The following is a 12,562-nucleotide window of genomic DNA, read 5'->3' on the forward strand; positions in this document are numbered from 1 at the left end:
TTGTTACACACTAGGGCACTTGACCTCACGTACCCCCAGTGACCTAGGAGAGGTGTCGTAGATGAGGTAGCAAGTGACACTCCAAAGGTTAAGTTGACAATCCAAGGTGCCACCGCAGGCACAGGACACAGATAATATTTGAACCTAGGACTCTGGCGCTCATTTGCATATTCCAACTCTCCATAAAGCTGCTCACAGACACAAGATTTTGTGTCTCGATATCTCGTGATGTGTGTCTTTGTACAGACTTTGTGTAACTTTACAGGGCACGTGGTGTTTTTCTTCCTACGGGAAGCATCTCTTTTGAAAGGTAAAACATGTAATAACCAAGCAAGGCAGTTTACCTCTTTGAATCAAAAATCTATTTTCTCTGGCATATTCGAAGCAAACAAATCTTAGTTTGGCCAAGGGTTTCTATATTAAAGTCTTTTTAAAATACATCTCTGAAGTTTTTCAGTAATTTCTTATGGCTTTATAAACATCCTCTAAAGTATTTTGGTATCGAGATAACAAAAGGCCCCCCAAATACTAATTAGCAATAATAGTTTTAAGTAATCTGTCAAGAATTTTAGAAAGCGCTGCTCCAACTGGAAAATGCTCATCTCTTTGCTAATGACAAAGCGTGTGTGACTTCAACAAGCATGTCAGCAACATTATTTTTTACAGCACAGAGAATGCTAAAGTGGCACACATAGGATAGTTGCATGTGGATTAAGGGCAGTGCATCTATATTTTAGGACTCGGTGGCTCAAAAATCCAAGTGAGCCATAAGAAAATAGCTTGGGTAGACGGTAAATGAACGCTCGGTCAGCTGGAACAGCATTTTGGGTACTCGGTAGCTGCGCTCGTGATCTGAGCACTTTGGAACACCGAGTTGGGATCTGTTAGGTCTGCCTCAGGCCTTCTACCAAGATACTTAATATAACAGTCCGGTTATAACAATGTACTGGCCTGGCACTCCCTCCTTCAGCTACTGTCATTGGTTACTTTGGTTCAAATCAAGACTATGGAAAAAGTTAGCATCCTTCTGGGAGCTCATACTTGTTTTAAATGATGGCCCCTTTGAAGCCCCTTCAGGGCTCTCGGATCCCCCAACATACGGAGGGGAACAAGGGCCCCAGTTGAGGGCTGCTTCAGAAGCATAACGGGCAATGAGGAAAACGATGGGAATGCCATAAAGGGAATGGGCAGGAATGTGGGGGCAGAAACAGAAAACAGAAGGCACGGCTTCTCTTCAATGTCACGCAGAAATCAGGACCAGTCAAAAGAGGATTACCCTTAGGGTTGGCTCAAGGAGAGACATTTAAGTTACACTGCCATCGATCTTTTTATACTCTCCAAGTGTTTCAACACCACCGAGTGGTTAAATGGCTTCTTCCCATTAAGACAAGCTTTGGAGATTTGTTGCTAAACAGTGGTACGTTTTGCTGAGCCATGTCACGCATCAAAACCAGGAACATACCCCAACTATATATTATATTTTGCTTTTGACACACGGAAAAACAAAATGATAATATATGGGTTTTTTTTTCCCCCTAAGCAGTAGATAATGAATCTTCCGGTCTTAAACATACTTCCTGTTTCTTCATCTAGAGCCCTTAGAAATGACATATTTCTCCTACTGAGAGATGCCATGCCAGTTCTAAGACGCTGGGTGTAGTTACGACACACGCAGGCATGCGGAGAGGTCGAAAGCTGGGAGCTAACTCTTGGAGATCCACCTTATTAGCCTTCCCAGGGTGCTAATAAATCTCCACTACGCGGGGTGCCGCCTGGGGAAGCCTGCCTCCTTACCTTTGATATGGGGAATGAAGTGGTGTCGGAAGGGGGAGTTGGGGCGGGAGTCGCTGTGGGTGGAGCTGAGGCTGCTGGTGCGCAGGCGCACACCAGGAGACAGCAGCTCTGTGCGGCAAGGAGTCAGGGGCAGGGCAAGGTGGAAACAGAAAAGAAGAACAGAAATTAACACAGGAGCAGGGACAGCATCCTCGTTCCAAGGGAGGGGGCGGGGCGGGAAATAAAGAACGTTAATCAGGAGTCTGAAAAAGGAGGAAGGAAAAAGGGTTAAGAACGCACCTGCTAAGGGTCAGGCAAAGTGGGGAGAATGTGCAAATAGGTTCAGGTCGGTAGAGAGTCACTCTCTGAGAATAAATGGCTTTATCGGAAGGAATGGCCACCGGGACATTCTCTGTCAGGATGACACCAGCTACTGTTGAGCCAGTACCGGTGCATCATCTAGATTCAGAAATAGCTGCTTTTAAAAAAAGACACCTGGCCAAACAGAACCCCCCTGACGCACATGTGGAAAAAAAAAAAAAAAAAAAAAGACAATTATTTCAAGAACCTTGAAAAGAAGTACTTATCTGTAAGGGTCAGATTCTTTTTGTTTGTTTGTTTGTTTTTAAGCTGCAAACTTCTCCCATTAGAAGTTTAATTTTATTCTGCCTGCGGAGAAGGAGGGACCTGTTCGTGCTCCCCCGGTGGCGGAGAGCCACTTAGGGTCCTGCGAATGGCGTGGTGGCGGCACTGGGGGACCGGCGGCTTCCTGATCTTGGAAGGAGAATGGGCCATTAAAACCAAACCCGGCCCTGGGGGGGTGCGCACCACCACCTGGCATCTGGGACCCACGGAGTGGATAATCAGAGGTATCCGATACCGACCATAACTCTGCTGTCAGAACCCCGCCGACTCCACGTGACAAGGACAGATCTTGAAAAAATAACCGTAAGCCCTAATAATCAGATGTCCATAATATACTGTGGAGAGGGGGAAGTGCACTTAGAATGGGGAACGTCCTAAAGGCTGCTAACATCAGAACCACGGCTGGAACAGACAAAAACTTTCACTGCTCAACAATGACATGATCTTTTAGGGAAACAATTTCCCTGGCTGACCACCCCCTCGCTAATCGGGGGCCTACGGAACAATAATTTCCCTGTAGCCCCACGTCATCCTGACAAGGTCATGGCCATGGCCTCAGTGACCTCAACATATGCCCTATAAGGACAGGCAGTCACATAGAGGATTTCTTGTCCCCCACGTAGACAAGGGCTTAAATCTAGACCCAGGTCCGGGACATGAATAAAATGAACATAGCTGCATACCCAAAAAAAAAAAAAAAGAATCCATTTCCTGAAAAATTCTCATGTAACATAACTCAACAAATACCAAGTACTTATGACCTAGAGGGAACTATACATTACTGAAGAATCATTTACTAAAAATTCGGTCCTCATGAGTATTAAATCTATAGCCTTAAGGAAAAGACTGCAGCCTTTTTATATTCTGTTCATTTCCTCTGCTTTTATTTTATAAAGTAAGTTAGCACATGTCCTGTTCTCATCAGCCTGTGCAGAACAAGAAGCTTAACATGAAGTCTTCGAAGATGTACACGGCCACCAAGTTTGTCTAGAAGGCCAGAATCTCCTTGTGGGAATCTACTTCTCAGAGAGCCCTGAATCCGTGCTGGGATCTCCATTCTTCTATTCCACACATGAGACACCCACTAATAGTCATAGGGACTACACCATGCACAGTCACCTGAAGTCCACACTATTTGATACTCTCTATCATAATATGTCTCTATTGTTTTTCTGTTTTCCAAGTCTGGCTAAAAATCTCAGGGCTAGAATGGATCTGAAAAGTTATCAAATACAACCCTGAGGTTGTGTATGATACTTCCTTCTAGAAGGTGCTTACCCCAGCATGCTTAGTAACACCGTGTGCCTGGACCAGGGAAACACAATAAACACACCAGCAAATGGCTAATGCTGGATTTTAGATGATGCTGATGTGCCTAAAGGGTACATCCAATTATTTTCTTTGGAGATCTTCATTCTAAGTCTCCAAGTGATGGGATCTTCTTCAAGTCTAAAAATATTTTTTAAAAAGGCTCCCTTGCTTCTTGTTGTTCACTGTCAAAATGTAATTATTTAATAAATCATAATGAATAGAACCATAAAATAACACAAACTGTAGTTGGATTTAAGTGGTTTTTTTTTTTTTTTTCTGGGAAAAGAAGGGATCTATTTGGCAGCTAGATTCTTAACACACTGTCAGTGGTGGGGAAAAGAAAAATCACACAGCCAACACAGACTATCATATAGAGTGAATCTCGGGAACAGGTGCCCTTACCAGGTCTGTGAAAATGCTGGGGAGAGCGAGACGTGGTTGGAGTGTAGCTATGGCGGCTGTAGACGGGGGAGTTGATGGAGCCCTGGCTGGTGGACCGGTGGATCACCCGGTCCCGAGCATCCTGGTAGCCCTGGAAAGAGAGTACGAGAAAGCAGGAGCGTAAGACACTCATTCAGGCTATCATCAGGTCCAAGGGAAGTCAAGTTCTACAAAGGCTGCCCCGGAACTATCATGCCTGCCTGTTCATGTGCACATTTTAGGGCCATATCCTTAAATACGTATGCAGAGGAGCATTCTGTGGTTAACGCACTTTGTTTGAAACCAGTAGTACCCGCATTCGGCCAACTTTTAAGAAGGAAAATGATAAATCCCAGTGTCGACAGAGCTCTGGGGAAAGTAACTCCGATGGTCACGTTTATACTGTGCTTTTTGGTTTGACAAAGTGTGTTCACACACGTCATTTCATCTGATTTGTGTAACGAGGAAGGTAGGACACAAGGGCTGACCTCCCTTCTCCACAAAAGCAGAATGTTTCAGAGCAGGCAGGAGACCCGTGTGTAGGCGTGTAGCTCATGAAGGCAGAGCCCGCTTCAGGACCAGCCTCCCGGCTCTCATCTTACTCCTTGTTCTGACTGCCAGCCCACACTGTCCCTAACATTGATCTGGTGACACTTTAAGTTGATTTGCCTGGAGAACAAGCCGGTAGTGGCCTCAGACCCAGGAAATTCTACTTCCCACTTTGTGAAACAAATCCCCAGGAAAAACAAAAAGGGATCTTCGAGTGGAAAAATGCGCTCAAAGATATCTATCATACCACCACTTACAAGGATAAAACTTCCTCAACAAATCGGGGAATAATTAAGTGAATCAGTCATATCAATTCAACGGAATAATGTACCACCACTAGTGTTTTATAGACTAGTGGTATTTCTGTTGTGGTTTCGTTGAATGTCCTCCTTCAAAAATTCCAGTCTAGGAAAAGTCCAAGTTATTCCCCAAATCCCACCCGTTACAATTTTCAAAAACGGTACTTACTTCTGCTGATGGAGTCGGAGATAAAGTCCTTGGAGACTGGAAGAAGAAAAGAGAATTTAAAGTCACAGCGCGTGTTAATTCGTTATCAGTTTCCTTAGCTGTTTATCAGACTCACCTGGAAACAGTATTCAAACTCCAATGCCAGCTCCCTTTGCCCATCCCCTCTTCGGGTTCAGTGAGTTGAGAATGGGGCTCAGACAGGGACACGGAAACCAAGATTCTGGGAGGCTGGCGCACATCCCTGCCTGAGAACGGTGGGGTCCTGATAAATAGGTTATCGTGCCTGAGATGCTTAAGCTACACAGATTGGAACTATTTTCCCCTCTAGGCTCAAACTACGCTCAATTTACTAGTATGAGTCACCGTGTCTGCCCGAACACAGACTTCTATAAACGTGGCTGTCGACTGAGGTACAACCACGGCAATCATGTAGAATTGTTTGCTAACCGGCTAGTAATAACCAGGTCTGTGGCGTCCAGCCCTTTCTCATTTGGACACCTGTACGACTCACTCCCCTTCCTCGTGAGGTCTCGACTCGCATGTGGTGCCACACAGCGCTTTCTGTGACTCCTATTTAAAGGAGCGAGCCGGCCCCACATGCTTGTTCCTCGCTCTATTTCATTCTTCGTCTAGCACGATACCCTGTACGCCTGTATTAGGTATCGTTTGTTGTCTGGCTCCACGAGGGCAAGAACTCTGCCCCTTTATGACGAAGTATTCCCAGTGACTAGAGAGGCTCCTGGCACGTGTGAGGTGCTCAACAAGTATTTCCTAAATGAATGAATGAAATGTTTGCAATTAAAATGCCAAAAGTATTCAAATAGAATGAAATGTAAACGAAGCACCTGGCCAGTGGTGGACTTCTCAGCTTCAGAATTTGCCTCTTACGCCCAGTTCGCAAAAAGCACTTGGGCTCTCTTGCGCTGTAGATTCTTGGAGCCCCGCGGTCTCGGCTGCAGCGACAGCCTATCCCTGGGGCGTCTTAGCTGGGTGAGGATGGGCCCCGTGAGGGCAGGAGCCAGGCCTGACCCTGCTGACAGAGGCTTCTGGATCTTCCCTACTCGTGCCTTCTGAAGGCACAAATGGCTACACAGAATGTCAAGTTCATTCCTCCGGTGCTTCTAAATTGGCACCATAGGGATTCTTTGGGAAACGTGTTAATAACAACTAAAGGAATAAATAATCACATAGCTTGTAAAGTTTTCTAAGTCGCAAGATTTCATGTGTTGGGGAAGAGTTCCCAAATATGTCTGATTTCTGATCCGGGGCCATCCTCCCACCGAGATTCGGTCCTCAGAGAAACGCACAGGTCACCACACCAGGTAAGGACGGTATCGATGCTGAGATCCCCGCCATGAGAGAAGCCAGCATTTCTGTCGAGCACGTACGTGCCAGGTACTGTTCTAATCGAAGTATTTCACTTCATCCTCACAGAAGTCTCTGAGGCAGGTATTAATTACTATCTTGAGTTTACACATGACACTGAAACACGTACTTTTCCCAAAGTCGTATGGTTAGTGAATATCGGAGTCTGACTTGAAACCCTAAATGTGTGCTTCAAAGCCCAAACTTTTATTTTTTTTTTATTTTTTTTTCAACGTTTATTTATTTTTGGGACAGAGAGAGACAGAGCATGAACGGGGGAGGGGCAGAGAGAGAGGGAGACACAGAATGGGAAACAGGCTCCAGGCTCTGAGCCATCAGCCCAGAGCCCGATGCGGGGCTCGAACTCACGGACCGCGAGATCGTGACCTGGCTGAAGTCGGACGCTCAACCGACTGCGCCACCCAGGCGCCCCGAAAGCCCAAACTTTTAGCACTTGATGTTTTACTGCTCAAAACGGAACCGCTGGGAAACACACACACACATACCCCCAAAACCTAAAACGCCGTAATACAACTCACCTCCCCCCACTTATCTGACTTGAACATTAGCAAATTCTCATCCACTTGCTCCAGGACCAGCTCCTGTGCACTCTGTTCAGGAACTTTCCTTTTTCCTTTATCCCCCTATGCAACTCTCCAGGGGCCAGTGGGAACTGAACAACGCAGGCCAATCAACCTGCATTTGAACAGCTGTAGATGCAGTTACAGACATGTGACCACTAGGGGGAACTACACGAAAATGGATACCCCTCCTGCCCCGGGGGCCATTTCAAGGCCGAGCTATGCTCTGGAATAAAACCCAAACGGAAACATAAGTAGATAAAAAGAACAAGATATATTACAGTTATGAATAAATATAAGCATCGGTATAAAACAAATACTCTATATGGATATGATTGAGGACAAATTAAACAGAATCACCATGCTTTCACGGCTTTTTTTCATCTAAGATCTCAAAGCGCCATGTGCTGTTAAATAGTTTACAGTCTGTTTTAACCTTGGTTGAACAGCTAATTTCAGTTCAGTACTCGGGCAACATCTCTCTGATTGGACTCAAAAGAGTCTACAGATGATTCCAATTTTCAAAATAAAAAGGGAAACAAGTTTAGATCAAGTTGAAAATGCCAGAGGAAACAGACCAGGGCCCACATGACTCAGGCAGGAGGTGAGAGCAGGGAGCCCCCAACCCTGGGAAGGGATGGGAAGGACCCTAAGGGGCTGAGAGGCTGTGCTCCAGCCTCTGGACCATTGATGTTGGGAGAGCATGAATAAGCCCCAAGGCCACAGGTAACGACTTCAGTTGTAGCTGTCATTTGCTGAACATTTACCAGGAGTCTGGCTCGGCTAAGTGTTTTAATAGATGAGTTTAGGGGCGCCTGGGTGGCTCAGTCGGTTGAGCGTCTGACTTCAGCTCAGGTCCTGATCTCACGGTTTGTGAGTTCGAGCCCTGCGTCGGGCTCTGGGCTGATGGCTCAGAGCCTGGAGCCTGCTTCCGATTCTGTGTCTCCCTCTCTCTCTGCCCCTCCCCCATTCATGCTCTGTCTCTCTCTGTCTCAAAAATAAATAAACATTAAAAAAAAAATTTTTAAAAATAGATGAGTTTATATGGATTAGTTTTAATAGATAGTAAATTATCTAGTTATTATATAGATATTAACCTTTAACAGTTTATTTAATCCTTACTAACATCCTATGAGGTGAATTCTGTCATCCTGTTTTATAGATGAACAAACTAGGGGTCAGAATGGTGGTTACATGGCCAAAGTCATACAAGCAGCATGTGGGAGTTCCCAGGTTGATCCCAGGTAATTTGATTCCAGAACCCTGGCTCACATCACTGTGCCATACCGCGGTCTCCACCTCTCTACTCTTCCTGTTCTTGCACATTCTTACTGTCTTAAGGTGCTGCAGACTGTAGCTGTCATAATTTAGGGTGTGTGCTCTCTTTCCTCATGATCCCCGTGAAGAGACTTCAGTTTGTCCCCAGATCGAGACCCCAGAAGACTCTCCCTCCGTCTGCCCAGCTCACAGATTCTCCCCTGACAACTTTGACTCCCTTCCCAGCTTGCCCGTTCTGCTATCCCACAACCTAGTACTAATGCTTATTCAACCTCCACTGTTTTCTCTGGCTGGCCTACTCTTTCACTCCTCTGTCACCTCCTGAGCCCAGGGATGGTGTGATAGGTTTTTGGGTACCTCAAAGCTGGTAGGGAAGTCGGGAAATAGTAGGCAGTCCAAAGGACCCTCTGCCTTATTTTGATTCCAATCAGTTTTTCTTACACACGTCATAAAAGAGAGGTTGTTGTATAACTCACAGCTTCTAGAATTTATTACCTCTCCCAGGCTCTGCCTCTCCTGTTTGTCCTCATAGCCCGAAGTGTAGAAAGGCTCATAGGTAATAAGATCTGGACGTTCAATATCATATATTGCCTTGACCTTGGGAATGGCTGCTAAATCCTTATAATCCAGGATTTCATTGTCCACCTTTGCCTGGCAAAGTTAAACAGAAAGAAAAATTCTTCTTCAGTCTCATTTCTTTGGGGAACTATTGTTAGTACATTTCACATCCCGCTCAAAAGGTGAAGACCTTAAAAATAAACAAAACCCAAAACATTTTGCTTAGTTTTAAAAACAAAAGCATTCTGCTTTAGAAAGTTGCCAATTTATACCATACATTAATCACTTTTTTTTTTTTTTTTTAAGTCATCAGAAGCTGAGGAAAAAGTCTATGCAGAATAAACCAAGTAGAAAAGCCTAAAAACCTTCAGGATAATTTTCCTGAATTTATTACAGAGATGGAAAAGCTCAAACAGATGGTCAAAACAAATCCTCCCAGATGGCTAAAAACAAGAACTGCATATTTGATAAACTAAATATTTAAATACCTTTGCGGCAGAATTTAAGAATACTCAGTATCAGCATTCTGGAAGGTATAATTAATCCCCAAGTATCTATACCCCACTTAGGCACAGCAATTTTTAAACTCCTGCATAGCATTGTTGCATTTTATGGGTCACTGACATTGATGGCCACATTCGCATATCAATTTAATTACCCGAAGGAAGACATGATTGAGAAGGCTGATCTTCAAAAATGAAAACTGGATCTCATAACAGAAACAGAAGGTCATTTCCAATTATTCTATTTTGGATTACCCCCTCCACTATCACAATCTGCTACTTTACCTGCCCCGGAAGCATCGTTTCCAGAAGCAAATACTTACATAGATAGTATGACCTGGGGAGCCAGGGATACTGGAACCTGGTCTAGAATAAATGCTTTCAGAGGAAGTCCTGGTAGGCTGTAAAGTAAACGGCACCTTGTAAGATTTCACACCATGGCTTCAGAATCAAGACTGGCCTGCATCCCTAGCATTTACTGAACACTAAAGCGGGCTAAAAAAAGATTTGTGACTATTCCGAAGAAGGGAAAATATAACCGAGAAAGACAGAAAAAGGAGAACTGGCTGTGCAATCAGCCTTGAAAATGCATTTGGGGACTTTTCTTTTTACCGTCTCTTCCTGGTCCCCTCCAATGCCTTCTGGCTCGACCGTCAGGCACACGCATTTCCCTCCACCTCTGTTGCCACAACCCCAGCCCCAGTCACCACCTCCGCTCATCTGGACGATTCCAATGACCTTCTCTGCAGGTTTCCTGCCTTTGTTCTCGCCCTCTTCAAATCCCCTGGAGCCCAAGGGCCACAGAACTCTTTTAAAAACAGGGTTTAGATGGTTACTACCCTGTTTTTGGCTTCAGCAACCATTTAGAATAAAGTCGCAACTCCCAGGGCCTCAGGGTTTTGCTTCTGCCTTCCTCTCCCCTTTCTCACTCACTACCCACCATCACTCATGGAACATGGTGCACGTCCCTGCTTCAGGGTTCTTATCTCAGCTCTTCCCTCTGCCTGAAATGCTCTGAGCCCCAGTGTTACTGGATTTTTTTTTCCTCCTTCAGTCTTGGCTTTAAATATCACCTCCTCAAAGAAGCCCTCCCTGATCTCTCAATCCAGAATGGTTACCCTTATCTTCTCTCAGCGTCACTCTTAGTTTTCCTTCATGAATACAATTTATAATTCCCATGTTTTTTGCTGGTGGGTTGGTTGGTTTTCTGGATCATGTGTATTTTCCTTATGAACTTTAGTTACCACCTCTGACCTCACAGCACATGCCTAAAGTTTCATGCAGGTAAGTAGAAGGCGTAAATATTAGTTGAGGGAATGAGCCAGAATTTGTTGTCTGTAAACACTGTTTGTGGATACTTGACTCACGTTAATTCCGTGACTCCAGCCTATCCCCACAGTCACTGAGTCACTGAGGTAAGGTTAGTGGCTGGCCACTCAGAAAGAGAAAAGAAACCAGACTTTATAATATATGCCTCGAGGACCCTGAGAGTGAGGGGTGGTGACAGTAGTGGGCTGGAAATGTATCAAGTAGGGTTAACCGCCTCCCACCCTGCCCAGCACATTCTGGAAAGCTCTGCAAAGAAAACCCAAGGACTAGTCTTGAAAGACTTGCTGCCCTCTGTACAGATACTTCTTGGAGATGAAAATTTGCAGTTCTACATTAGAAATGGGATTTTTCCTCTTCGGTACTGTTTCTACTGATATTTGTCACCTTGAACATGAGTGTAACTGAGCCAAAAACCTCCTCTAAAAATAAGGATGTTGCATCACTACGTAATTCACGTCTGAAATAATGAGAGCAAACCCAGCCGGCCAATTCAAGTCAGGCAGTGATTAGACTCAATAGAATTCACTTGAGGGGTGTGAAATATCGTTCTCATGTCTTTGAGATACACAGGGTGGAGAGGGGTTGGAGAAATCACATTGTGCACTGGCCCACTGCTTCTGGTCCCCTTCCCCCAAACCTGCCACATACAACTACCTTCCTCCTAGACTTCAATTTTCAAATCACGTGCCTATCTCGATTTGAGGAAATTCTCAATTCTAAGTATACAGAGAAAGGAAGGATTCACATAACAACGCTACTCAAGAAGCCCAGTTCCTCGATCTGCTTCCCAATGAAATGTAAGGGTGACTCAACCAAAGCGTCGCCCTTCTTTAAAAAGAGAGACCACCCCTTAATAAAGTTGAGCCAGGATGCCTCTCTGTGGGGGAACTGTTCACTACAGGTAGCCCTTCAGCTTCAAGTGGCCAGGAGCGAAGACGTGCCAACTCAATATCAGAACGAAACCTGGTAAGTAACCACCCAAGAATATTAACAGGAGCTAACGTGGGTCGTCGGCTTACTATGTGGCAGGCTCCGTGCAGACCATCTCCCAGGCTTGATCTCACTTCAGTCTCCTCCATAACCCCTTGAGGAAGACATCTGTTTTACAGATGAGGAAGAAGGACGCAGGCCCCAGGCTCCACAAGTCCTCAAGTGTCCGGATATGAAGCCAGACACCCTAGAGACGGAGCCCAAGCTCTTAGCCCCTGCACTACAATCTCCCCCCTATTGGAAGGTAAATGCCGCCATTTATTTCTCATTAACACAGCTATGGGACAGATGAGAAAAAAAACAGAAAAAAACTGGCGATCAACTACCAGAAGAGTCTGCCAACTGAAAATGTTTTCATTGCCATTAACGCCAGAGGAACCCTGCTGTGGCTCACCGTGTTGGGGTGCGACAGGAGAGGGTGCAGTATGGGACAGCCAGACGTCTTCAGTCTACTGGCGTTGCTATGACAAAGTATTGTTTTCATTAACAATTAGGACATTGTGTGAACAGCCAAGGAACACGCTGAGCTTTGGGGTCTCGCCCATGTCAGTCACCCTATCTCTGCCAAACATGGGTCAGGGGACACTTTCTGCCTTTCCCGTAGTGATGCACCTGGGGTGGCTCTGAGGTATCTTGCTCCCTCGTGTACTGCGCACATGGAGAGGAATGTCGCTGGAGAGCCACGTGAACACATGCCCCGGACGGGGTCTGTAATGCTCTCTTCCAGGATGAGGAACTCCACGGAAGAGAAAGGTCCCTTGGCCGAACCAGCCTGTTTCCGTTCAGGCTCTC

At 45.4% G+C, this 12,562-nt stretch overlaps 1 protein-coding gene across 32 annotated transcripts in view; it reads right to left on the minus strand.

The window, feature by feature from the left end:
- Window positions 1–12,562, minus strand: part of ABLIM1 (actin binding LIM protein 1) — a 302,559-nt gene that overhangs the window by 27,147 nt on the left and 262,850 nt on the right. For 20 of the 32 annotated variants that reach the window (XM_045439054.1, XM_045439052.1, XM_045439045.1 and 17 more), the window contains 4 exons: window positions 9,775–9,852; window positions 8,886–9,041; window positions 5,167–5,202; window positions 4,132–4,261 (listed from right to left, as the gene is read on the minus strand). In XM_045439054.1, the coding sequence (XP_045295010.1) occupies window positions 4,132–4,261; window positions 5,167–5,202; window positions 8,886–9,041; window positions 9,775–9,852 (400 nt within the window). Of the gene's footprint in view, window positions 1–1,794; window positions 1,903–4,131; window positions 4,262–5,166; window positions 5,203–8,885; window positions 9,042–9,774; window positions 9,853–12,562 lie in introns of all 32 variants that reach the window. The other 12 variants (XM_045439048.1, XM_045439036.1, XM_045439032.1 and 9 more) reach the window with 1 other exon arrangement.

The sequence above is a fragment of the Leopardus geoffroyi genome, chromosome D2 (genome assembly GCF_018350155.1).
Source record: "Leopardus geoffroyi isolate Oge1 chromosome D2, O.geoffroyi_Oge1_pat1.0, whole genome shotgun sequence".
In the NCBI taxonomy this organism is placed as follows: domain Eukaryota; kingdom Metazoa; phylum Chordata; class Mammalia; order Carnivora; family Felidae; genus Leopardus; species Leopardus geoffroyi.